Raw genomic sequence first — 24,834 nt, 5'->3', positions numbered from 1 at the left:
ATATTCTACTACTAAAACGTTCAAATGCCTCAAATCTGCTATAGTGTGTTGCCGTGTTAGGTTATAAAATTTATAACTTTAACAATATTTTTATAAAATATTCAAATATTTTTCGATTATTTAAATTCCAAAATATTAAATTTAATTAGTTTTGTCCAAAATATTAATTATTGTATCAATATATTATTAAATGTTTCCAATTTTATAAAAAAGTAAATTTTATATGTATATATGTCTGTCAGTCTGAATTATTTTATGTTTGTCAAAAAGTTTATCTGTCGAAGGCCGCATTTCCATGATTACCTTGATCTGTGATTTTGAAATGAGAAATTTAGCGATTAGGTTTGTACGCTTATTATCAATATTTTTTTTTTGTTTTTTAAGTGTTTTCGTGTACCAGGTATAGAACCCTTCTTTCCACCACTATTCCTTTGATAGTAAGTATTTCGCTTTGGTTGATTTAGAATATTTTGTAAATATTATTTATTACTTAGTAGATTGTTTTGAATATTATTGTTGTTGTTCCTGAATTGTAGCTGATTTTTTATATTAATTTTTGTTTTCATTAAAATTAACACAAGCCGATTGTTATGACTTGTATTGTTAATGTTTACCATGGAATTGTACCTGATTTTTTTATATTTATTTTGGTTTTTGTTTAAATAGTTTCCAGTTGATTGTTTTGACATATATTGTCAATGTTATATTTTTAATGTAATTAATATTCATGAATTGTACCTGACTTTATATATTTATTTTTATCTAGTCATACTTTTTTATAATAAATAGATTGATTTAAAACTGTATATAATATATAAAAAGGGTGAAAATAGGCCTCCTGGGGAACCGAACACCCAAAAAAGATCGGTAGCGCGCCTACATTGCAACCTCAGAGGTGGTAAGGAAGAGCAATAAATATCCAATAAACTTTTGTTTCAAAAATATTCTTGAAAGTTTTCATTAATGTTTTCCGTTACAAATACTTTTTCAAAAAAAAAGTTGATATACTACATTCTTTTAATTACATCTCTGTGCCTAAAAAAGGCAGATTTCGATCAGGTGATCTCAGCTGTGAAAAATTCTTGGAAAACAGCTGATTCTTTTGTTAGTTGTAGGGTTATATTATATTGTTGAGAAATGTTGCACATGAGATGTGTGTGACATGGATAAATTGATACGAAACTCTTTGATTCGAGAGAGCGCTGTCAAAGTCCACATTTTTTATAACATTTGCAATGATGCCACTATGGAAGAAATGTGTTAGGGAATTTTTAGTAAATGTTTTGGGAGTTTGTAATTTCCACACCACCGCTGAGGTATACAAAAGGCGCGTTACCGAAGTTAGTTTTGGGTGCTCGGTTCCTCTATAGGCCTATATCACCCATATAGGTACAAAATAAAATCACAACATTTATTAGTATTTACGATACTTTCTACTAGTATTACATTTATTTGTACTTATAATTTATAATTATAGTAATATTTACATCTACTACGCTACTCCAAACAACATATTAAATTGAATCTATTAAATATTACAATACTATTTACAAAATTACATTACATTTCGCAAGTATGATATATTTTTTATTATGCAATAAATTGCATCTAAAACAATATCAAAATAGGCACAATTTATGAAAAAATATTTCTAAATTTCACTAAATAACTATATTATTCTACTAAATAAAATGATTTACGAACCTAGATCCATCCTTCTCCTTGTTGGGGAAATTGAAAAACCGTCGCGCTCCTACGCATCCAGCCACCCACTTATTTTTAGTTCTCGGCATTTTCCTATAATACGTTAGGAAAACATAATATATTTATATACATGTATTTACGATGGCTTTAATAATACACTTACCAACTTTATTTTTAGTAAAAACACTTATACACTGTATTTTTAATAAAACAACACTATATTTTCACAACACAATTACTTATGTATTCCACAATGAAAAATAACGAACTGATTTTGTCAGTTATTTTTAATGGGATTTTGTCTGGCAGTTCATTGTTTTGCTTGTCACCTGATTCGTAGCCCATGAACTTTCAGTGTTGCCATACCAAACCGTGAGATCATGGGCTCTCTCAGAAAGCGAAGAGAGGAGTTTCGGATCAATTTATCCATGGTGTGTGATATGAATAACGCGACTTGACTGACTAACTGAACTGTATGCTATCTATAGTTGCCAGAGTTACCTTTTGAGCAACTACAGCGATTCACTAATGTGTAGAAGGATTTCGTACTATATGTTAGCTTATTGAAGAATTTTGGTAAGTGAAGCCTTTGCATCACATACATATGCTCTTGCAAGATTGCAGATTGTAAAAATACTATACCGAAATATACAAGGACACGAGAGCACCCATTGCAGAATCTAGTGATATATGAACAGCTTATTTGGTCAATTTATTTTGAACTAGCTGACCCCGCAGCCGTTTTCCTGCGTGAAATTATGTGTTTTGAAATTAAAAGAAAATTAAATTTATCATTTCATTTTTTTTTTTTCAATGTAACGCAGCTTGATAAACAAAATTTTTTGGTTTCTGTTCCGGTGTACAGAAAAGATGGTTTTCCAACTCGTGACCACGTCACGTATATCTGGCCGTGTGAAAAACATAGCATTTTCAAATTTATGCCACACACAATGCGGCTATCCTTGTGTCCTGTTGATTGTCATCTCAAATGCAATTTTCACTGAGACGTAAATGATGCGGTGGCATACCAAGCCTCTCCAAAGAATTTAGAAATTTCACTGGATAATTCGCGGCGTCGTCCTCACTGTCAAGACGATCGATAGATTTGTATGAGCGCAGGTCTCCTGGAATTTGACTTTGAATCTTCCAATTTATGTCAACAACATAGGTATTTGTGGCAGCTAACATTGTGCGCGCACTCAAGGAATAGTACTTACGATAATTTGGCCAAAGTTTGTATAAACATTCGTGATGAGTTCATCTTCGTTGAATTGATAAACGTCATATGGAATTGATATTAAACCCTAGAAAGTATGAGCCCGTATTGACCCATTTCCAATTCTTAGCGTATACAATGTAAAATGTCTTCGGCAATGTAATTTTTGGTCGTATCCCATAATTGACGCGGATTTGAAGGCTGATCATCGCGAAAAGTGTGCGAACTTCAGTGGGATTCGAAGTAGCTATCGCATCGTCCATCGTTTAATTCCAGTGATTACCAGTTTCCAGCAATTGCAATTGCTGGCATGCTTCTCAAAAAGTTGCACACACCTTACCATTCACAGTATGCAATAACTCAAATGAATTTGAACCGCGTACATTAATCAATAGCAACCGAAGGTAGAAGCAATCGTCGTTATTCGTCCTAATGTATTAGTTGAGAACACACCTGGATGTCAATCTACTGGTTGGTCTTGCTTTCTGCGTAAATATCTCTTCGACGATGCATTCTATGTATAATATCAAGACATTTCCGGATAGAGCAAGTTGAGAAAAAAACTTGAAAATGTTAATTTTGTTGCTGGTAGTGTTTCCATTGGCTGTACTGTATTCTCTGGGTTGAAAAACACTCCTTAGCCATTCTCCAAATGAACTGCGAGACGCACAACAGTCGAAAAACGTTCATGAATTGCAAAAGTAAATATCCTACAGAGCGCTTTAGTGCAGTTCACGTATCGACCATATCGTTCAAGACCAATAACTGCCATGTTGCTTTATTTGGTGACGTACTTACAAATGTATTTTATCGATTACATTATACTGCAATACTCAACATTAATATGAGTTTTGAATGTGAATTTTGACAATAATGGTGAATATGGTACGATCCATGTGTTTCCAACTTCGATATTCACTATTCTGAATTGAATGCTGAATGTTCTGCCATTGTCGTATGGTGACCATCGCCGATACAGTGGATATCCATCATTTCCAGTTTGTGTTTCCGAAAGAAAAGCACGTGGATAGTGTTTCGTGCATTTATTGTCAGACATACAAACCGAAGTGGGATTGTGGTGTCCGCAAGGTCCATGAACCATATTGGTTTTCACCACTTCGTATAATACTGGACCTTTCTCTGTATCAGGAATTTCCGCTGAAATGAGTTCATTAATTTGATCTGGTGTAACAACCATCCACCGTCCAAAGAAGAATGTGTACGTGCGACAAACCTCACTTCGTGGCATCGTAACAAATTCCAATCTATAATTAATCACTTTGTGTGCAGCACACATAACATTTTCACTGAATAATTTTCAAAAATCTTTGAAGCAAACGACAAATTTGAACGATTCAAATAATTGAAAAACAAAACAAAAAAAATTAAAAAAGAAAATTTGTATGGAAAAAATTAAATTTTTGGAATTTTCGACTTTTCCGACTTTTCCTCACGAAAAGTATACACGTTTTTATATTTCTAAACCTTCCCCGATCCACACAGAACATTCTCTGAAAATTTCATCAAGATTGGTTCAGTCGTTCCCTTAGCGTTACTAATAAACAAACATTCATTCGCTTGTATGGAAAAAAGAAAATGGCTGTTTTTAGGGGGTTTCCGGCAATTATTCGAAATTTGCTTGCCGTAAAAACCATCCTTGAACCCCAACGAATATTTTAAAATAAGAATTGGCAAAATTGGTCCAGGCGTTTTTGAGTTATGCGCTTACCAACACATTTTTCGATTCATTTTTATATATAAGATGACTTATTGTGCATGGCTATTGTGAATTGGGGCACCTTCTGCATACATTTTTAACAAAAAAACCGGTAACAAGTTTTTATAATTTAAATAGAAGTTATAAAATCGATTTAAAACTTACCTTCCTCAACAATTTAATAACGTAATATGTCTTTATGTAAAATGGCGGCTAAAACAGGGTTGCAATTATATTTTTGCGTAACATTGCACGCAAATATACATGGGTTTTGATCTGTCATATTTTACAGCCATTGCAAATAATTTTCTGCGAGTGTTTGTTGTTGTGCCGGTGCACCAAGAGGAAATATATGCAATTCTTGCACCGTGCAAGGGTTTTGCAAAAGCAAGCGAATACCCCTTATATATCCTTAGGTAGTCCATAAAGTTAAAAAGTTACGGTTGATTATAACTTTCTCAAAACTTTTACTAATAAAAATGTTTTAAAATTATTTTTTCAGAAATTGCTCAGGACGTTTGGAAATACAACCTTGTAAAGGCCATTGTGGTTATCCGGTAACCCATTTTTGGCGTCGAGCCAGTAATGTTATATTTTTTCAAGCAAAAGGGACGCATGACCATCCAAAGCCCGAAGCCAAGGGGTCAACTGAAGCACGACGTCTTTTCGGTAATAACCGACGTATTCGCAATACATCTACTACGCTTACACAACGAAAAACTTCTCGCAATAATAAATACCGCAGTACTAATAACCACTTTATGAACCCACAGCACCGGTTACATGAATTAGAAGAACAAAGGAACACAAAGAATTATTGTAGTATTTATGAAAGGTCTCACAACGTGGCTCCATTTGCTCAAGAGCAAGAAAATCTGGAACAGTCTAGACTTTTACCTACAGAAATTACTCCTTTCATGTCCTCAAATGTATGTTTAAATACAACAACATTAACGGATAATTTGAATTTAAACCACATGACTGCAGTTTCCAATGTTAACAGACTTGAAAATAATTTTACAATGCTCGAAAATTGTGCACCGTCATCTGCTATGACATCTTCAGTTTCCATTTATTACTCTCCTTCTATGCAGAATCAGCAATTACAAAATACGATACAGAAATCTAAAATAATGGACTTAAATTCTACAAGCGAAACACAATTCTATACACCAGTTTATCATGAACCGCGCCGATTCAATGAAAATTATGATGACACATCCAGTGTTACTTCTAGTTCCGGCTACAATTCAGATGATTATTACTATCCCTGCTTTGTGCCATGTTCAGCCTCCTCGACCTCTCTAACTCTTGCCAGTAACCAACGCCAAGAATTAGCAAGGTCAGTTGCTTACTTTGCAGCTCAAACTACTGAAATATATAATACAGTATTTGAACCTGTTTCGATGCAACAGATTCAGCTACCTAATGTTTCTAAAGATTTTCATTTCGACTTTATTGAAGAATATCAAAACATGAACTCCCATGAAAAAAATATCGAAAATCATCAAACACAGTACCAGCACGCTACTTATGAAAGCAACACAAATTCTGAGTTTTATTATTCTGGGCACGATAACGCATGGAATTATTGTATTTAATTATTTAATTTGAAATAAATAAAACTAGTTTAATAATTTGGTTTGTAAATATATACGTTTTGCTCACAACACAGGAATATCAATCTAATAAAATCTATTGTAAATAAATACATTTGAAAAACATATGTATAAAGGAGTGCTAAGTTTGGGTGTAATCGATCATTTTATATATTGCAATTTGCGACGCTCCAAAACGGGGAATATTTTCAGCACTCATACAAATCAATACAAACTGTATAAAGTCAACTGCAAAATCGAAAAGCATTATGTTGAAGTCACAGGAAAGTCTGGATTGATTGCATTTACTTTGGAAATTAAACTGGAGTACAGTGTGTTAAAAAATTAGTGCTAAGTACACAAAAATTTTTGAAACAGCTTTTTTAATGAAGCATGCTAAAAACCCCAAATGAACTATTAAAAAAACTGCAAGGTTTCAAATACGAGTTGGGCGAGTTAAATACGAGATGTGCAATGTAATTTTTATAATTATTTCCTAATTCCATTTTTCCTTACAAAGGAAAACGTTTTTTTTTGAACGCACTGTATGTTTGAAAACATGTTTATATATTTGGTGTAAAGCCCAATAGAACTACAAAAATCCTTATTTTCGTATGTACTAAATAGGATCAAGTGCAGTTTATAAAGTGATTCCACTTCATTTAATTTGCTTATATAATGTTTTGTTTTAAGCGAATCGTTCCACTTTTAGTATTTTTCAGTATAATTTTTGTAATCGCTCATTTTCACACTTTACGATGGGATTAAATAATCCAATTAAGTTTATAGACTGTGATCCTTTGTACCAAATTTTTTATATTGTAGTTTAATTTTTCCCTTAGTTATAGCATATTATGGGCCTTCGCATAACATTTTGTGTGCCAATTAACATGTGTACAAGTTACATAGATTCGTTTTTGTCTTATCGCTTACGAGCGCTGCTATATATATTTCTGGCCTAATAATGAAAATAGGCATATTTATTACCACCAATCCACACGAGCCTTTTTTTGAGCGATTGTCAAATTGTGCGGGATCCAACGAGAACAAACATTTTTTACGGCCAGATGTTCATGCAATATCGAATGTATGCTGGTGGGAGAAATGTATAGGCATGCCTCTATCTGAAGGTTTGTTACATGACGGTCTTGCATTATCAGTTCACGTACGGCATCGATGTTTTCTGGCACAACGGCTGTTTTTGAGCGAGCGTCGGCCACGATTGAATTCGTTGTACCAGTTTTTCTCAGTGCTATAGGATGGTGCTTCATAGCCATACAAAGATTTAAGTTCATCGATGCACTCTTGTCGTGATAATCCACGTCGAAAGTTGTGAAAAATGATCGCACGAAAATGTTCACGAGTTGGTTCCATTTTTTGGCCGAGATGAATTTTTTAATTCCCTGTAAAAAAACACTTAGTGTTGCCTAGTCCAAAAATATATATAGCAGCCTACGTATAATAGTTCTAAGAATGTCTCGTTTAGGTTTTATTTGTACAAATAACCGTTACCGTTTCACATTGCGCGAGTATAACAATAATATAGGGGTTTCACAGAGTCGCAAAAGTTATAAGTTATAAGGATCCGAAAACATAGCTTCAGAGTTGTATTTGCGTGAACGGATTTTAGTAAGCAATCCAACACAAGATTTTTACACTAGCATAAAAAGTTATGATTTTATGATTTGACGATGCTTTATGACACGATGTGAGTACCCCAATAGATTAAGCTCAAAATCAGCCGTGCGATTCTGTACTGTGATACAGTCTCAAGTCTCTGAATTTGAGATTTTAAGTTAGAGACAATTTTTGAGACTTGAGACGATTCTGCTATTCTGTAAGTGACAGTCACAAAATCTATTACGTTTTATTATTCAGAGACATTTTTAAACTTGAATGAAAATAAATATGTCGATGACAAATATTAAATTTTCCAAAACAAAGTCAAAAAACATAATTACCAATAACAATAAAAAACATATGACATATTTGTATATATTTATGTAAAATTGATTTATTTTTCATCTTTTCGTGTTTGAGTTGCTTACAAAATATAAAAAACGACAATCGATTAATATCTATGATGGTCTCTATTCAGTATATTCAAAATGGTAGGTAAGAGTTCTTTTTGGTTGTGTGACCTGCTAACTACCAGGTCTGAAATTTGAGGCAATATTTTGAGACTAACGCTAGAGACTGTTTAGTGAATAGTAACTAGTCACAAATTGAGATTTTACCTCAAAATGTCTCAAATAGAGACTAGAGACTGGTTACAGAATCCCGCCATAAGTATGCCATGCAGCAATATGGAAAACTGAATTACAATATTATACCATGTTCAGACCGACACTTAATCACACGATTTCGGCTGTTGAATGGATTATCCCACTAATCTTATAAATTTATCAAAATTTCGCCATACAAAATTGACAGCTCCAAATCACTTCATTGAAATGGTTTGAAACTGATCCACGCTAAATCTCTCTGTGCGACTCTGATTTTGCGCAATCTGCTTAACAGCACTGGAAATCTGTTACATTATCACAGCTGATTTAGACACTACAAAGGGAAAAAAATGTAAGCAAACAAATTTTTTTTAGAGCAATGAATCTAATTTCACCTGAAAATCGACTTAACAAATGAAAAAGTGCATCCATTATTTCTATGTATTATATAGAAAATATTTAAAAAGACGGGTTTTATTTCAAAATACTATATGACAATCTTTTCTTTTGATAAATATTAAGCGAAGTGAATTCTTGAATGACAATACCAGCTGTTTTTTTTATCTTTCTAACAGCTGGGATAACACTGTTGGGCTATGAAATGCTTAAATGTAATCTAATCTTTTAAATTTTCGGTCTGAACATGGTATTAGAGAATTGTTTTTAGCAGCCCTATTCTCATGCCCTCACTAAAGTCACCAACCTCACTACAATGATGTTTCTCACTGTAGTGAGGGTTACCTTATTCTGGCGAAAATTCAAAAGCTCAAATGCTCACTATTCTCACAAATTTCTGTGACGTGTGAAAGCAGGCATCATAATACAAAACATCGGTGTTTGTTTTGTTTTGCATATTTTAAATTTTTTAAAATATTGAGAATTTTATGTGTTATTAGAATGGAGGAATTATTATTTGTATATGCGGCAATTGTTGAGGAGGAGGAATCGGAGGGTAGGAGAAAAATCTTAAAGGGTTTGCGAGACAAAAGCGATCCCTTTACTATGCAAGACACTGCATTTATTAACACATTTCGATTCCCAAAATCGCTATGTAAATCGCTGATAAGTGAATTGGAGCCGCATGATGTGCAGAAGTCAAGTATTCCTTTTGATCTGCGTTTCCTGACGAGTTTATATTTTTACGGGCATGGCTCGTATCAAAAATGCGTTGGTAATAATTATATGCTCTCTATGAGCCAATCCTCAGTATCAAGAGCTCTGCACTTTATTTCAAAACTAATTGTTGATGTTAAGGGAAGTGAAATTTATTTCCCTTCAAGCGCGCAGGATGTGTCAGATGCAAAGAAGGGGTAAGATAAATAAATAAAAATAAATATAAATAAATAAATAAATTTTTTCTTACAGTTTTTACACGAAATTTGGAATCAAGGGCACAATCGGCGCAATCGATTGTACCCTTATTGGGATTGTTTCACCCTCAACTACAGACGCCACTACTCCTCTCTCACTTTTTATGAACCGGAAAGGATTTTACTGCCTTAATGTAGAAGCAGTACGTAATGTTCTATATTATACAAACTATTTACCAATCTTTCTATTAATACATATGTATATATTTGCATTTTTGGCAGGTTTGTGATCATCGACTTCTGTTCACCGCTGTCAACGCGAGATATCCCGGGTCTTGCCATGATTCTGGTATTTGGACCACATCCCCAACACGTATGCACCTCACAAATACCTATAACACGCAAAGTGATTCGTGGTTGTTAGGCGACCAAGGATATCCATTGGAGCCATGGCTGTTAACGCCAGTCGCTGAACCTTCAAACGCAAGGGAAGTGCGTTACAATAAGTTGCACGCCAAAGCACGTAATACCATTGAGAGGGCCTTTGGTGTTTTGAAGTCACGATTCCGGTGCCTCTCAAAACACCGCATTCTTCATTACAGCCCTGAAAAAGCGTCTTTGATTATTTACGCGTGTACAATTCTTCACAACATATTACTGAAGCATGGTGTGGCTGCAGACCTTGGCTTCGAAGAAGTTTTAGAAGAATCACAAGACACCGAAATTGTTTTCGAAAACCCCAATTTTAGGGAGGGTGCTAGAGTAAGAGAACGTTACATTATGTCTTTATAATATACATATGTATGTATATATTTCCAGTGGCGTTATGTACTATAAATATATATATATAAATATATATACATATATGTAAGTTACTTACTGTCTCTGTACATTTTACTTCCTCTAAGAATGAAAAAAAGACATCTACATATGTTTAAATAATTAATTTTATTTTTTTCATTTTTATTTCATTTTTTACATTTCTATTTCATTTTTTACATTTCTATTTCATTTTTTACATTTTCATTTCATTTTTTACATTTCTATTTCATTTTTTACATTTTTATTATTATTTATCCAATTTTTGGGACAACTTAGCCATAACCTCTGACAGCGAGGTTAGTGCCTGTGTCATTTGAGTCAGCACCCCTGTCATCTGCGCATTTTGCTCTACAATTTGCCTTTGTAGAGCAATGGCCTCCTCCTCTCGCTTTTCTCTGTCCTCCATTTTTTTCAGCACTGTTCCAAGCATCTTCGCTGCAGTCGATTTTTCGGGAGGGATATAAGAAGGCGACGGCATAGAAGAAGATAATATGGGAGGAGATAAGGAAGAAGATGGAGGTGATGGTGAAGAAGAAAAATGAGGTGATGGCGAGGAAGAAAAATTGTTTGATAAAGCAGAAAAAACTGGAGCAGGCGATGTGACTGCTAGTGAAGATGCTGGAACAGGCGATGCGACTGCTACTGAAGATGCTGGAACAGGCGATGCGACTGCTAGTGAGGGTGCTGGAGCAGGCGATGCGACTGTTGGTGTTGGCGAGGAAGCTGGAGCTTCAAGTGTATTTATATACAACGGCAAAACCTGTAAGTATAAAACGGACCAATTATTGCCTCATGTAATTAAAAATATTAAATTAAAATATTACCTGATGACCCAAAGTCGCAACACCCGGCAATCCATCTACCGCTGCTGCCCCAAATGTTGTTATAGCTTGCTCCTCGAATGGAGTCATTCCACTTATCGGAGGGCCTCCACCAGTCGCTTGCGCATGTGTTTTCAGTTTGCGCGCTCGCGATCGCAACTGGTGTTTCCAATGCATTAATGACTATGGAAATATATGTATGTATTTTAATAATGTGACACAAACACAAGCATTTATTAACTTACCTCCTTCCACTTGGCTGCCGACCGGGTTGGGCCTCTTAAGGCATTTAAATTGTCTGCTAACTCCGACCAAAGTATTTGCAGCCCTTGAGGGTTGGTCGGAGTTAGCTTCCCGCGTTGCAACTCAGGATGGTGCTTGCAAAACATTATGTAATGTTGCAGCTGCTCCTGAGTTGTTCTCTCCGTTTTTGTACGCCTAGGAATATATAAAATTATTGTATATATATATATTTAAAATTTGCAAAATTACTTACATATGCTGATTTTCCATTGTACTTTTTTGTTTGCTTATTTTTCTTAAAACAGCTGTTTGACAGCTAAAAGCTTTTTACCTCACGTGGTGACTTTTTTGAGCTTTTTTCTTATGAGGTTTGAGCTAGAATAGCCTCACAAATTATGCCTCACAAGAAATCTCTTAAATATTTCCTCTCAACTCAGTTGAGAGGTTTTTTCAGAATAGGGCTGTAGATTTAAGAGTATTAAGCTGTATAACAAGATGACATTTCAATCACACTCATGTACAAGAATGGAAAGTCTTAAAAAGCCTTGTAGTACAATTTAAAGAAATTAGTTATTAGGTATCTATAATGACTTAATTACCGTGCGATTCTGTACTGTGATATAGTCACAAGCCTCTAAATTTGACATTTTAAGTTAGAGACAATTTTTGTGACCTGAGACGATTTTTCTAGTCTGTAGATGACAGTCACAAAATCTATTACATTGCATTATTCAGAGATGTTTTTACACATGAATGAAAATAAATATGTCGATAACAAATGTAAAATTTTCTATAACATTGTCAAAAAACATAATCTTATATATAAAAGTGAATCGCAAAATGTGTTGGTAAGCGCATAACTCAACAACGCCTGGACCAATTTTGCCAATTCTTTTTTTAAAATGTTGTTTGAGGCTCAAGGAAGGTTTTTCGGCAAGAAAAATTCGAATAATTGCCGGAAAACTCCTAAAACCATCCCTTTTCTTTTTTCCATACAAACGATTGAATGTTTGTTTATTAGTAACGCTGAGAGAACGACTGAACCAATCTTGATGAAATTTTCAGAGAATGTTCTGTGGGAATCGGGGAAGGTTTAAAAATAAACAAAACCTGTATGCTTTTTGTGAGGAAAAGTCGGAAAATTGGACAATTCCAAAAAATTAAATTTTTCCATACACATTTTTTTTTCAATTTTTTTGTTCTGTTTTTCAATTATTTGAATCTTTCAAATTTGTCGTTTGTTTCAAATATTTTTGAAAATTATTCAGTGGAAATGTTACGTGTGTTGCACACATAGTGATCAATAACAGATTGAAATTTGCTACGGTCGGCGTTCTTTTTGGCATCAACTTACATTAGCAGCCCAAGGCACATGACCGAGTACTCCCAGGATGCGATGCCATACGTGCGGTATTATGGATCGGGGTCAATTAGCAAGCGATCGTCACGATGTCACACCACGACTTCTGCTTTATCTTGAAGCAACGTAGATGTGGTGCTCTTAGATGTTAGATGTACTCTTTTGAGTGGCAAAAGAGAAGTTTGCCGCACGCATACATTCTTCTTTGGATGGTGGATGGTGGTTACACTAGATCAAATTGATGGAACCATTTCTGCGGAAATTCCTAATCCAGAGAAAGATCCAGTATTATACGAAGTGGGAAACCAATATGGTTCATGGACCTTGCATCCACTACAATCCCTTTTCGGTTTGTACATCTGACAATAAAAGCACGAAACACTATCCATGTGCTTTTCTCTCGGAAACACAAACTGAAAATATCCACTCTATCGGCATCGTTCACCAGATAACAATGCAAGAACATTCAGCATTCAATTTAGAAGAGTGAATATCGAAGCTGACAACACATGGATCGTACTATATTCCCCACTGTTGTTTAATTCACATTCAAAACTCATATCAATATTGAGTATTGCAGTTTGGTGAAATCTATAAAATGCGTTTGTAAATACGTCACCAAAGGAAGCAATACGATACGGTCGAAACGTGAATTGCAATAAAGCTCTTTGTACGATATTTACTTTTGCAATTCATAAACGTTTTCTGACTGTCGTGCGTCTCGCATTTGATTAGGAGAATGGCCAAAGAGTGTATTTCAACCCAGAGAATACAGTACAGCCAGTGGAAACACCGCTAGCAACAAAATTAACATTTAGGAGTTTTTTCTCAACTTTCGTCAGTGATCCTCAGTAGATGCTCATCCAGGTGTGTTATCAATTAATGCATTAGAACGAATTTACACAATCTACCCGAAAAACGATGATTGTTTCTACCTTCGATTGCTATTGATTAATGAACGTGGTTCAACTTCATTTGAGTCATTGCGTACAGTGAATGGTACGGGGTCTTCGAGTTTTGGAGAAGTAAACCAGCAGTTACAATTGCTGGAAAATGTCAATCACTGGAATGCAAATGAAGTCCGCACACTTTTCGCGATAATCATTTCGACATATCAGCCTTCAAATCCGCACCTATTATGGGATACGAACAAAAATATCATTGCCGAAGACATTTTACACCGTCTTCGCTAAAACTTGGAAATGGGTCAATTACGGTTGATACTTCCGGTGGTTTGATATTAATTTCATTCGCCGCTTATCAATTCACGAAAGATGAACTCAACCCGAATGTTCGGCCATTGCCAAAATATCGTAACTACGGTTCCTTAAGTGCACGCGCAATGTTAACTGCCAAAAATACCGATGCATCGACGACTAGTGATGGGCGATGTTGTGACTTTTAAGGAACACTGCTACTTGTGACTGTGACTTTGTAGTAGCAGTGATTTTAAACTGTGACTGTGACTAGAATAAAAATTGTAACAGACATAGGCCAATAAAGTAGAACAAAATTGTTTCCTTTTTTCATTTAGGTACAATGTACATATTTATTAAAATAAACAGAAATTAACATAGTAAATTCATTTTTAGAAAATCACCAAATACAAAGTATATACATAAAAGATAAAATTAAATAGTGTTAAAAATATTTACATTAAATGGAAAAGAAGGGCAAAATATCACATTTTGCGAAAACAGCATCCACTTCTTTAAAAAATTGCCACACATAACTCATTTTGGTTCTTTTTGACACAGACATCTTTAATTTTTATTAAGTATAAATAAACTGATTTGTAACAGTTTCGTACAAAAATTAATGTAAATGATTCGTTATTTTTTAAGACGCACATTTTTAAAGTCGCACTAAATATATTCTCTGAAGATTTTTTTCAATATAAGGATACTCAATAGAAGCTATTTAAAGTAAACGAAAACATACTTTTAAAAATATTTCGTTAGTTATAAAATACTTTTTATAAGTTTTTTTAAATTATTATATAAATTGATGCAATTTTAAGATTAAAAGTTTTATAATTGGCTTTACTACAGCATTGAGGTTTCTGTAATTAATTTAATTTGTACATGAATATTACCCGTTTGAAGATAAATTAACTTTTTATATGTTAACCAATTTATACTTATCTAAAATTGAAGAAAATTCATAGCTTTAATGAATATGAATTCATCACAGTCGCAATTTTTTATATTCCACGGTGAATGCTATTTTGTCACAGTCGCAATTTTTCATATGATACTGTGAATGCTATTTTGTCACAGTCGCAATTTTTCATATGATACTGTGACTGCTCCTTTGTCACAGTCGCAATTTTTTATATTCCGCGGTGAATGCTATTTTGTCACAGTCGCAATTTTTCATATGATACTGTGACTGCTACTTTGTCACAGTCGCAATTTTTCATATGATACTGTGAATGCTATTTTGTCACAGTCGCAATTTTTCATGTGATACTGTGACTGCTACTTTGTTCGTTAATTCCTGTCACTGCTACTTTAGGAAACTTGTCACAGCTTTGACCAGTGATTTTTAGGTAGCAGTGACAAAGTCACAGGCACTCAAATATTTGCCATCTCCATCGACGACTGCATACAATTCTTCATCTGTCTGCTCGTAAAGTAAGCCATAATTTAAAGTTCCTTTTAAATATCTCAGCACTCCTTTGGCCGCTTTGCAATGCTCGAAACTATGGTTAGAATTGAAGTGGCTTAGAAAATTAACAGTGAATGCTAAATCAGGGGTCGAATCGTTACATCCGTGAACGTATCACTCGTCACGTAAAAGTCTGTATTTCGTATTATGACATACGTGATCGTAACGCTTATATACGTGATCGTAACGCTTCTATCGTAATCTGGCATGATGACACACGCGAACGAGTATATAAACGTATCCGTTCGTTCGAACTGTCACTCGAACGCAAACTACCGATCGTAACAGACGAATTATTTAAAAATGTGAGTATTTGGTAAATTTTAAATTTAAAATTTTTAATAATAAATCTATTTTAGGACAAATTATAATAAGCTAAATCCTAAACAAAAAGATGTGATGGCGGAATTCATGTCAAGCCATCCATGTTTGGCAAAAAATAACCTTCCAAACTCTGCGCAAGGAAGAATTGCATCCAACAAATTATGGGAGGAACTGGCGAAGCAGCTTTATGCCGTGGGGCCACCAGTTAAAGATGCTAAGTTGTGGAGGAAGGTATGTATATAATTTATATGCAATATATTTTGATAAAATATTAATTTTTATGGTTTTTTTAGGTTTTTGCTGATCAAAAATATCAAGCAAAAAAAAAAACTTTCCTTCAATAAGGCATCAAAGCAGCGAACTGGTGGAGGGCCCTATAATGAAAAGTTGATCACTGCGACGGACGAACTGCTAATTGAAGCAGCTGGACTCGAAGCTTGCGTAGAAGGCATAACAAATGTTTCTGCATTTGGAAATAACCCAACTACGCAAGCTTCGACGTTTATCGTTAACTGTGATAGCAGTGATGAGGAGGCAAGCCCTTTCCCCAGCTCCTTACCAGGCCCAACAACTTCCACACAGTCGCTACTCGCTACAACAATACCAACAGAAAAAACTCCACGCACACCGAGGAGAAAAAGTAGGAGTGACGAGAAGTTGGAGTTACTTCAACAAAACATGAAGTCGCTATCGGCTTTTCAAAAAGGCATAGACCAGAAGCTTGATAGGTTAGTAGCAGCACAAGAAAAAATGCTGGCACTACAGGAAAAGCTGGTTGCCATTAAGTTGGAAAAGCACCGCATCCAACAATCAACAAGGGAAATAGACCACGAGATAAAAAAATTGGAGCTCGAAACCTTACGAAGGAATTTATTATAAAACTTGGTACATTGATGTAAATATTTTTAGTTTTAAGCATTTAATGAATTTTTCGTTTTAAGTATTTAATGAATTTTTAGTTTTAAGCATTTAATGAATTTTTTAATTTAATAGAGCTTTATTTTTTTTTGAATTTTATTTATTTAATATTGTTACGAATTTACTCTTGCTAGTTTACTTTGTTAGGTTCGTATCTCTGGATTGACAAATAAAATCAACACTGTTTAATTTAATTCAACAACTCTTTATTTCACAACTCGTCTACACTATAGCAGTTTACTCTTAGCACTGATTGATTACGTTGGCGCTGCCACGGCTTATATAGCCACGCACTTCTCGCTGATGCCGACGTGTCCTTCTAGAATATCGCGTCTGGAAATTACCAGAACATACGGCTATACGGCGCCAGACGCAAGCAGACAGTCGCGGCGCCAGACTCAGCAATTGTTTAACTAGACAAGCAGACAGTGCGGCGCCAGATGTCTATTGTTTCGACAAGCAGACAGCCGTGGCGCCAGATGTCTACAACAAGACAAATGCTATTCCATATACCTACAGCTATTGTTCATAATCAGGGATGCATATAGCAATACAAATAAAACTTAATACTACTTTTTGTAACACTGCCCTCCACTAAAGCCTAATCGTCTCGATTAGGCACAAATCCTCTTGAACCAAATGGGGCGAGCCTCTCCAAATGTACTACTTTCATTTTACATCGTGCTTTTCCATTTCTTTGTATGCGGTATACCACGTCATTAAGTCGTTTCATCACCATATAGGGTCCTTCCCAGGCTGTCTGCAGTTTCGGGGACAAGCCTTTCTTTCGAAGTGGATTGTACAACAGGACCAGATCACCTTCTTCAAAACCTTTTGAATTTGCCGCTTGATCGAACCGGTCCTTCATCTTATTGCTCATCAGATGCGTATGCTGTCTTACCATTAGATGCAATTCATTCATTTCTTCCTTTAAGGCAGAACAATAATCTCCATCATTTCTTACAGCTGTAGGATTCGTTCCAAACTTAAGATCAGCAGGGAGTCGCAGATCAGATCCGAAAATAATCTTTGCCGGCGTGTAACCAGTTGTCTCGTGCTTCGCTGAACGATACGCCAGCAGGAACATCTGGATGCGCTTGTCCCAATTCCGTTGGTCTTTATCAACGATTTTCCGCAGATGTTCTTCGAGCGTTAGGTTGAATTTCTCTACCATCCCATCTGATTGTGGGTGTAACGCTGTTGTCCGTGTCTTGTGGATGCCCAATAATGTACAGACTTCTTGGAAAATGGAAGATTCGAAATTTCTGCCTTGATCTGAGTGTAATTCGACGGGCACTCCGAACCTTGTTATCCAATTTTCTACAAACGCTTCGGCTACGGTCTTCGCTTCCTGGTTTGGTAAGGCATATACTTCTGGCCATTTACTGAAATAGTCCATGACAACCAGTAGATATTTGTTTCCGGCCGTACTGGTTGGGAACGGACCTGCAATATCCATTGCGACTCGTTCAAATGGTGATCCCACGTTATACTGTTGTAGCCTACCGCGACTTTTGGCTTTAGGACCTTTAGCTGCCATGCACTCTACGCAATTACTTATCCATTCTGCTATGGAATCTCGACAACCGATCCAGTAGAACCGTTGTTTAATCTTCTCTATAGTTTTTGTAATTCCAAGGTGCCCTCCACTAGGTCCATTGTGATATTCTTTCAATACTTTCGGGATCATGGACTTCGGTACTATGATCAGCAGACGAGAATGTTTGCCATCTTCGCTTTCCCAGGTACGATGAAGGTATCCATTAACGAGGTTTATGCTGTTCCATTGGGCCCAATATGCTTTTGCAGTTGGACTCTCGCTACTTATTTGTTCCTTTGGTGGTCGTACCCCATTTTCTTTGGCCATTACCAGCTTTGCAAGATCAGGGTCCTCCAGCTGATTGATTCTGATGCGGTGAGGAGTCCAATCATCTTCAGGTTCTATATTCAGTAATCGCACGTCGATTATACCTTCTTTTCCTTCTGATTTGGAGCAATGTTTACATTCCAGTGGACAAGGGCGACGTGATAATGCATCGGCATTTTTGTGGTGAATCCCCTTTCGATGTTCCGTTTCGAAGTCGTAATTCTGTAATCTTTCAATCCATGGTGCAATTTGGTCTTCCGGATTCTTAAACTGTAATAACCATTTTAATGCTGCATGATCAGTCCTCAGCAAGAATCGTTGTCCATACAAATACTTGTGGAAATGTTTTACACATTCCACCACAGCTAGTAGTTCTTTTCGCGTCACACAGTAGTTTTTCTCTGGTTTCCCGAGCACTCTGCTGTAATACCCAATTACTCTTTCTTGTCCGTCGATGAGCTGAGACAGGACACCTCCAATTCCATAAGCGCTCGCATCTGTATCCAGGATGAATTTCTTTCCAGGTATTGGATAAGCCAACATCGGCGCCGTACAAAGTAGTTCCTTAAGCTGCTCAAACGCTTTTTCCTGTTCCAACTGCCATAAAAACGGACGATTCTTCTTTGTTAAATCATGTAAACTACTAGCCACGTTCGCAAATCCAGGTACGAAACGGCGATAATACGTGCATAAGCCGAGGAAGCTGCGGAGTTCATGTATGTTGGTGGGTCGAGGCCAATCTTTCACTGCTTTTATTTTTCCTTCCTCGGTGTGAATCCCGTCAGTTGACACTTTATGTCCGAGATATGTGACCTGCTTCTTCCATAATGAACACTTTTTGGGATTCAAGCGTAATCCGGCTGATGCTATTCGCTGAAAGACTTCCTCTAGATTTTTCAGATGATCATCAAAACTTTTTCCCATGATGATAATGTCATCAAGATACACCAAACATGTCTTCCAGTTGAGTCCTTTTAACACATGTTCCATCAGTCGCTCGAACGTTGCAGGCGCATTACATAACCCAAATGGCATCACAGAGAATTCCCATAACCCGTCGCCCATGCTGAAAGCGGTCTTTTCACGGTCACATTCATCGATCTCGACTTGCCAATATCCACTTTGTAGATCTAATGTAGAAAACCATTTCGCTCCAGACAAGGTGTCTAATGTATCGTCGATTCTTGGTAGAGGATAACTGTCTTTCTTTGTGACATCATTCAACTTCCTATAATCTACGCAGAAACGGGTGCTACCATCTTTCTTTTTAACTAAGACGATAGGTGAGCTCCATGGACTTATTGAAGGTTCGATTACACCGTTTTTGTGCATGTCTTCAATAATTTTGTTAGCATCCTCACGTTTTGCTAGTGGAACCCTACGCGGAGCTTGTCGGATTGGTTTAGCGTCTCCAGTATTTATGCGATGCTTGACAATGCCGGTTCTTCCTGTGTTTCCTTCGTTTGCAAATATGGATGCGTATTTTTCTAATAGTTTTTCTGCTTTTAATTTTTCATTTCCATGCAGTTCGTTCAGCAAATTATTTAGGAGTGTAGGACTTATCTGCTGTGGCTCAATAGTAGGTTTCTGTTGTGACCGTTTGCATCGTGCTATTGCACTTATATTCTGGCACTGTCCAATTACGGCTCCTTTCTTCAGACTTATAGGCGTGTTGAATTCATTCACTACTCTGACCGGAATGATGGCGTCTTCACTAGTTTTCACAAGCGTTCTTCCTACCAATATGGGTGTATCTATTTTTGTTGGTTCCACAATCCACAACTCTTCAGTCCCACCTCCTCCATTCACTTTGGCCCATACAATCGCCTCAGATTTTGGTGGAATACTCTGATTATCATCAACAATCACCCTCTTACTTTCAACGTTGGTCACATATCCGGTGTTTATAGGCATCTCCATGTTCTGGCAAAACAGCATTTGCTTGTTTAAATCCAAAGTAACCCCGTGATCAATCATGAAATCTACTCCCATTATGATTTCATCCGTGATTTCTGCTACGATGAAGATGTGATTAACTTCCAGGGTACCAATCATCACTTTGCAAAACACTTTTCCCGCGACAGCTGCTTCCTCCCCGGTGGCCGTTCGAAGCTTGCAACCGACTAATGGTTCAACCGTTCCTCTTACCACATCCGGTCGGATAATTGAATGTGTGGCACCAGTATCCAAAGTAAGCGTTGACAGTCGTCCATTTACGATGCCGTTGATAGTAAGATTGTTGTCATGGCGACCTATTTGTGATATCGAGATGGCGGGGCAAATAGTTGTGGGAACCAGCTCACGCCCCTTTGAACTGTTCCGTTTTAGTTTAACGACTTGTGAGATGTGGATGCTCCGTCCTCGTTATCTATTGGTTGTTTCCGTTTTGATGGGTTTACTTTTATATTGCAATTTCGGGCAAAGTGACCCGCTTTTCCACAGTTGAAACATCTTCCTGTTGTATTTACTCGCGGTGCAGCAATTGTCTTCAGAGTCTTCAATATTTCTTCCATCAGCGCCGGTTGTTCCATTTCAACCCTTTGTACTTTGTGTGCTGGTTTACTTAGTAGGGAAGCTGTTTCCTGTGTGAGGGCGTGCGAAACCGTTTCAGCAAACGTTCTTTTTGGCAATGCATATGTGGCGCGTTTGGTGTCCACATCACGAATTCCATTTATGAAACATTGAATTTTTACCCTCTCAATGTAATCCACAGGTGCATCTGCATTTGCCAAATGAGCCAGTCGTTCGATTTCAGTTGCGAACTCTTGCAATGACTCGTTCATCTTCTGACCCCTATTTTGCAGTTCGATCTGGTATATTTGTTTCCGGTGCTCACTACCATATCGTCTTTCTATCGCACTCATTAATGCCTCATAGTTGTCCCGTTCACAGTCTGGAATAGTCTGAAGGATTTCTGCCGCAGGTCCTTTCAATGATACAAACAAGGACGCCACTTTGTCCGCTGCATTCCAGTTATTGGCCATTGCTGTCTTTTCAAACTGAAGTTTGAAAATTTGAAATGGAATACTTCCATCGAATGTGGGTGCCTTCAATCTTTGATTATTTGTTGATGGTGCAGGGCCAAGTAGTTGCAGTTCTCGCATACGATTACTCAGTTGAAGAACTTCTGATTTCAAATTTTCTTCGTCATTTTTTAAAGTGCTTAATTCGTCTTCAAATTTTGAAAATTTCTCTTGCACTTGTTTTTGTACTTGTGTAGTATTTTCTGTAATCTGTTGTACCAAACGCTTTTCTAACTGCGTATTATTTTCAGTCATTTGTTGTGTAAGGCAAGACTTTAACTGCGATGTATTTTCAGCTATTTGCTGTGCCAGACGATTTTCTGTTTGCACTGCATTCTCTGTTATTTGTGATATATTTTCAGCTATTATTTGCTTAAAAGCCACTAACAGCATGTTCGTGTCTGCACTTGATGATGTTCGTTGTTCTTCTACTTTTTCTTCTACCTTTGTAGAAGTTTCTGGCCCAACAAATTCGAACTCGTCCACATTGATTCCATCCGCTTCCATTGCTTCACGTAATCGTGCCTGCAGATCCGCCTTTTGTCCGCTTATCGGCAAATTACGCTCCTCCAGTTCTTTTTTTAATTGCTGAATTCTCAATTCTCCGAATTTAACCATCTTGAATTTGGATTATTTGACAATCCCACTTCTGACACCAATTGTTACGAATTTACTCTTGCTAGTTTACTTTGTTAGGTTCGTATCTCTGGATTGACAAATAAAATCAACACTGTTTAATTTAATTCAACAACTCTTTATTTCACAACTCGTCTACACTATAGCAGTTTACTCTTAGCACTGATTGATTACGTTGGCGCTGCCACGGCTTATATAGCCACGCACTTCTCGCTGATGCCGACGTGTCCTTCTAGAATATCGCGTCTGGAAATTACCAGAACATACGGCTATACGGCGCCAGACGCAAGCAGACAGTCGCGGCGCCAGACTCAGCAATTGTTTAACTAGACAAGCAGACAGTGCGGCGCCAGATGTCTATTGTTTCGACAAGCAGACAGCCGTGGCGCCAGATGTCTACAACAAGACAAATGCTATTCCATATACCTACAGCTATTGTTCATAATCAGGGATGCTTATAGCAATACAAATAAAACTTAATACTACTTTTTGTAACAATATTTAAGAAATGTGATAAAACCAACAAACGTGATGAAACGACTAATAAAAACAATGAGTTTATATGAACAAAATTTTTGTATTTCAGTTTAGAAGGGAAAAAAATTTACAAGAATAAATACATAGACATTTTCATCTTCAATTTATTAAAGAGTGCATTATTTGATCCCTTATTGTTTGGCCGATTGCGGTGAGGCGGTTCGCTACCCCAGTGTCGATATCCGTTGTTTGATCAGATTCGCAATTCTGAGGATCATAATTTATTTTAAATTAATGCAGATGTTGTGTAATGCTGCACAAACGTTAGCAAATCTTGCCACTTTTGTCGGATGGTACCTTCCTCTGCTGCCATATCCTAAAATTCTCCAGCGTCCTTTTAAAATTCCGATAGTTCGTTCGACGATACATCTTGCCTTGGAATGTATTTCATTGAACATAGCTTCACTTGCACCCTCCGAAGCGTTTCTGTAAGGAGTTATGCACCATGGTTCCAAATGGTAGCCAGAATCCCCTGTTAAAATATAAATAAAATAAATGTGGTAAAAAGAACAAAATGAAAATATACCTAAAAGCCATGAATTTTCATTCCTGTTGTGCTGAAATCGTTCTTCCAAAACTCTTCGCTGGTCCGAGTGTTTCCAAACAAATGAGTCGTGGGCTGCACCACCGTATTGACAGTTAATAGCCAAAATTTTGTAAGTGTGATCACATATCTGACAATACAAAATTTAACAAATATGCATAAATGTATATTCAAGAAATATATTATAAAAGCAACTTACTATCATAGCGTTGATACTATGGTAGCCTTTTCTATTGAAGTACATGTGCTCGTTCACTGTGGGTTTTTGTAAGCCGATGTGGGTTCCATCAACGCACCCTATAACTAAAAATTATTTATAATTAGTAATATTACTATTTTAGTAAAGTGTATATTCACCTCCTGGAATTTTATATTGCTGCACAAACCACTCTTTACACGTAAGGGAATCCTCTGGTGTAAACCGTATAAACTGAGGGCACAACTTCGTTTCCATTTCTTTAAGTACATGGGATGTCAGCTTCGAAACAGTGCTTTGACAAATCCCGATTAAATAGTCACTGCCTACACTGTGCTGGTATCCACCGCCAGCCAAATGTGAGAGCGTGGTTGCTAATTGTAACACTGGAGGCACTGCTCTGACGTCAGATTGCGTTAAACATATATTATTTAGGACATATTCAAAAGCCTCTTTACTTAGACGAAATCGTTTTAAAAATCTGCAAAGAAAACTTCATTAATGAGGTTTCATGATTTAATTTTTATATACCTACGCTGTGTTCGGCAGTGCCAAAGGATTGCTCCGATCTCTTAGTTGCCTCCGCACTATTTTTTCATCACTATCACTCTCACTAGAGCTCAAATAAAAAAACAAAGTCGGATCCATCTTGATATTCAACCGTTTGATGTTTAAACTAACAAATTTATTAAATATTTTGCGACAGTTTTGACAGTTCCACATCTATTGCGACCTACGATCCATAGCAATGTGGAATTTAAAAACTATTGTGAATTGAAAACACATTACGATCCGTTCGCTTTCGTATGTCATAATGCCAATCGCCACATACGATTGACGTATCACGTAATTTTCTTTCGTACGTTTGCCGATCCGTGCACGGATGTAACGATTCGACCCCAGGTCGTGTTGTTACAGCCAAATACAATAGAGCACCAATTAATCTTTGATATGGAATATTTTGTATTTCTTTGTTGTCTGACTTAACTGGTTTTTCAAGTTTGCAATTGTATCTTGTTTAAATTCAATACCAAGACATATTTTAACTGGTCCTAAATCTTTCATTTCAAAACTTTCCGAAAGAGATTTCTTGACTTCTTTTA

General features: G+C 36.5%; 5 protein-coding genes across 6 annotated transcripts in view; 3 read left to right on the top strand and 2 right to left on the bottom strand.

Moving 5' to 3' along the window:
• LOC105223131 (transcription factor glial cells missing) overlaps positions 1-7,899 on the top strand; it is a 72,340-nt gene extending 64,441 nt beyond the window's left edge. Inside the window, exon 2 of the mRNA XM_049462647.1 lies at positions 5,140-7,899. Coding sequence (XP_049318604.1) covers positions 5,140-6,238 — 1,099 coding nt within the window. The 3' untranslated portion in view covers positions 6,239-7,899. The remainder of the gene's footprint in view (positions 1-5,139) is intronic.
• Positions 7,900-9,332: 1,433 nt separating this feature from the next.
• LOC125775404 (putative nuclease HARBI1) lies at positions 9,333-10,613 on the top strand. Its single transcript, XM_049445967.1, has 3 exons — positions 9,333-9,770; positions 9,826-9,973; positions 10,053-10,613. Exons 1-3 carry the CDS (start codon positions 9,358-9,360, stop codon positions 10,560-10,562), a joined length of 1,071 nt encoding a protein of 356 aa, XP_049301924.1. The 5' UTR covers positions 9,333-9,357; the 3' UTR covers positions 10,563-10,613.
• A 113-nt stretch (positions 10,614-10,726) lies between these two features.
• LOC125775468 (uncharacterized) lies at positions 10,727-11,939 on the bottom strand. Its single transcript, XM_049446115.1, has 3 exons — positions 11,659-11,939; positions 11,417-11,596; positions 10,727-11,352 (listed from the first exon to the last, which is right to left on the bottom strand). The coding sequence occupies exons 1-3, from the start codon at positions 11,800-11,802 to the stop codon at positions 10,840-10,842; spliced, it is 837 nt and encodes a 278-aa protein (XP_049302072.1). The 5' UTR covers positions 11,803-11,939; the 3' UTR covers positions 10,727-10,839.
• Positions 11,940-15,777: 3,838 nt separating this feature from the next.
• Positions 15,778-16,937, top strand: LOC125775539 (uncharacterized). The gene is made up of 2 exons (XM_049446194.1): positions 15,778-16,241; positions 16,304-16,937. The coding sequence occupies exons 1-2, from the start codon at positions 16,198-16,200 to the stop codon at positions 16,887-16,889; spliced, it is 630 nt and encodes a 209-aa protein (XP_049302151.1). The 5' UTR covers positions 15,778-16,197; the 3' UTR covers positions 16,890-16,937.
• Positions 16,938-22,620: 5,683 nt separating this feature from the next.
• LOC125775410 (putative nuclease HARBI1) lies at positions 22,621-24,626 on the bottom strand. Of its 2 annotated transcripts, XM_049445978.1 has the most exons (5): positions 24,267-24,626; positions 23,893-24,212; positions 23,735-23,838; positions 23,518-23,665; positions 22,621-23,463 (listed from the first exon to the last, which is right to left on the bottom strand). In XM_049445978.1, the coding sequence occupies exons 1-5, from the start codon at positions 24,452-24,454 to the stop codon at positions 23,213-23,215; spliced, it is 1,011 nt and encodes a 336-aa protein (XP_049301935.1). In that variant the 5' UTR covers positions 24,455-24,626; the 3' UTR covers positions 22,621-23,212. The 2 variants fall into 2 exon arrangements, with proteins under 2 accessions (XP_049301935.1, XP_049301934.1); XM_049445977.1 differs by having other exon boundaries at positions 22,621-23,665.
• Between the last annotated feature and the right edge of the window lie 208 nt (positions 24,627-24,834).

Source organism: Bactrocera dorsalis, chromosome 1 (assembly GCF_023373825.1).
Source record: "Bactrocera dorsalis isolate Fly_Bdor chromosome 1, ASM2337382v1, whole genome shotgun sequence".
Lineage (NCBI taxonomy): Eukaryota > Metazoa > Arthropoda > Insecta > Diptera > Tephritidae > Bactrocera > Bactrocera dorsalis.
The sequence above is the reverse complement of the archived record's forward strand: the minus strand, read 5'-3'. Positions and strand labels throughout refer to the sequence as shown.

Excerpts from the sequence above, each read along its gene's own strand:
- LOC125775404 (XM_049445967.1), top strand. The coding sequence starts at position 9,358 with ATGGAGGAATTATTATTTGTATATGCGGCAATTGTTGAGGAGGAGGAA. Across the intron at positions 9,771-9,825 it reads GTGTCAGATGCAAAGAAGGG|TTTTTACACGAAATTTGGAA; the intron begins GTAAGATAAATA and ends TTTTTCTTACAG. Across the intron at positions 9,974-10,052 it reads ACTGCCTTAATGTAGAAGCA|GTTTGTGATCATCGACTTCT; the intron begins GTACGTAATGTT and ends CATTTTTGGCAG.
- LOC125775468 (XM_049446115.1), bottom strand. The coding sequence starts at position 11,802 with ATGTTTTGCAAGCACCATCCTGAGTTGCAACGCGGGAAGCTAACTCCG. Across the intron at positions 11,597-11,658 it reads CGGCAGCCAAGTGGAAGGAG|TCATTAATGCATTGGAAACA; the intron begins GTAAGTTAATAA and ends ATATTTCCATAG. Across the intron at positions 11,353-11,416 it reads TTGCGACTTTGGGTCATCAG|GTTTTGCCGTTGTATATAAA; the intron begins GTAATATTTTAA and ends TTATACTTACAG.
- LOC125775539 (XM_049446194.1), top strand. The coding sequence starts at position 16,198 with ATGCCGTGGGGCCACCAGTTAAAGATGCTAAGTTGTGGAGGAAG. Across the intron at positions 16,242-16,303 it reads ATGCTAAGTTGTGGAGGAAG|GTTTTTGCTGATCAAAAATA; the intron begins GTATGTATATAA and ends TGGTTTTTTTAG.
- LOC125775410 (XM_049445977.1), bottom strand. The coding sequence starts at position 24,454 with ATGTGGAACTGTCAAAACTGTCGCAAAATATTTAATAAATTTGTTAGT. Across the intron at positions 23,839-23,892 it reads GCAATATAAAATTCCAGGAG|TTATAGGGTGCGTTGATGGA; the intron begins GTGAATATACAC and ends AATAATTTTTAG. Across the intron at positions 23,666-23,734 it reads ATAGTATCAACGCTATGATA|ATATGTGATCACACTTACAA; the intron begins GTAAGTTGCTTT and ends TTGTATTGTCAG.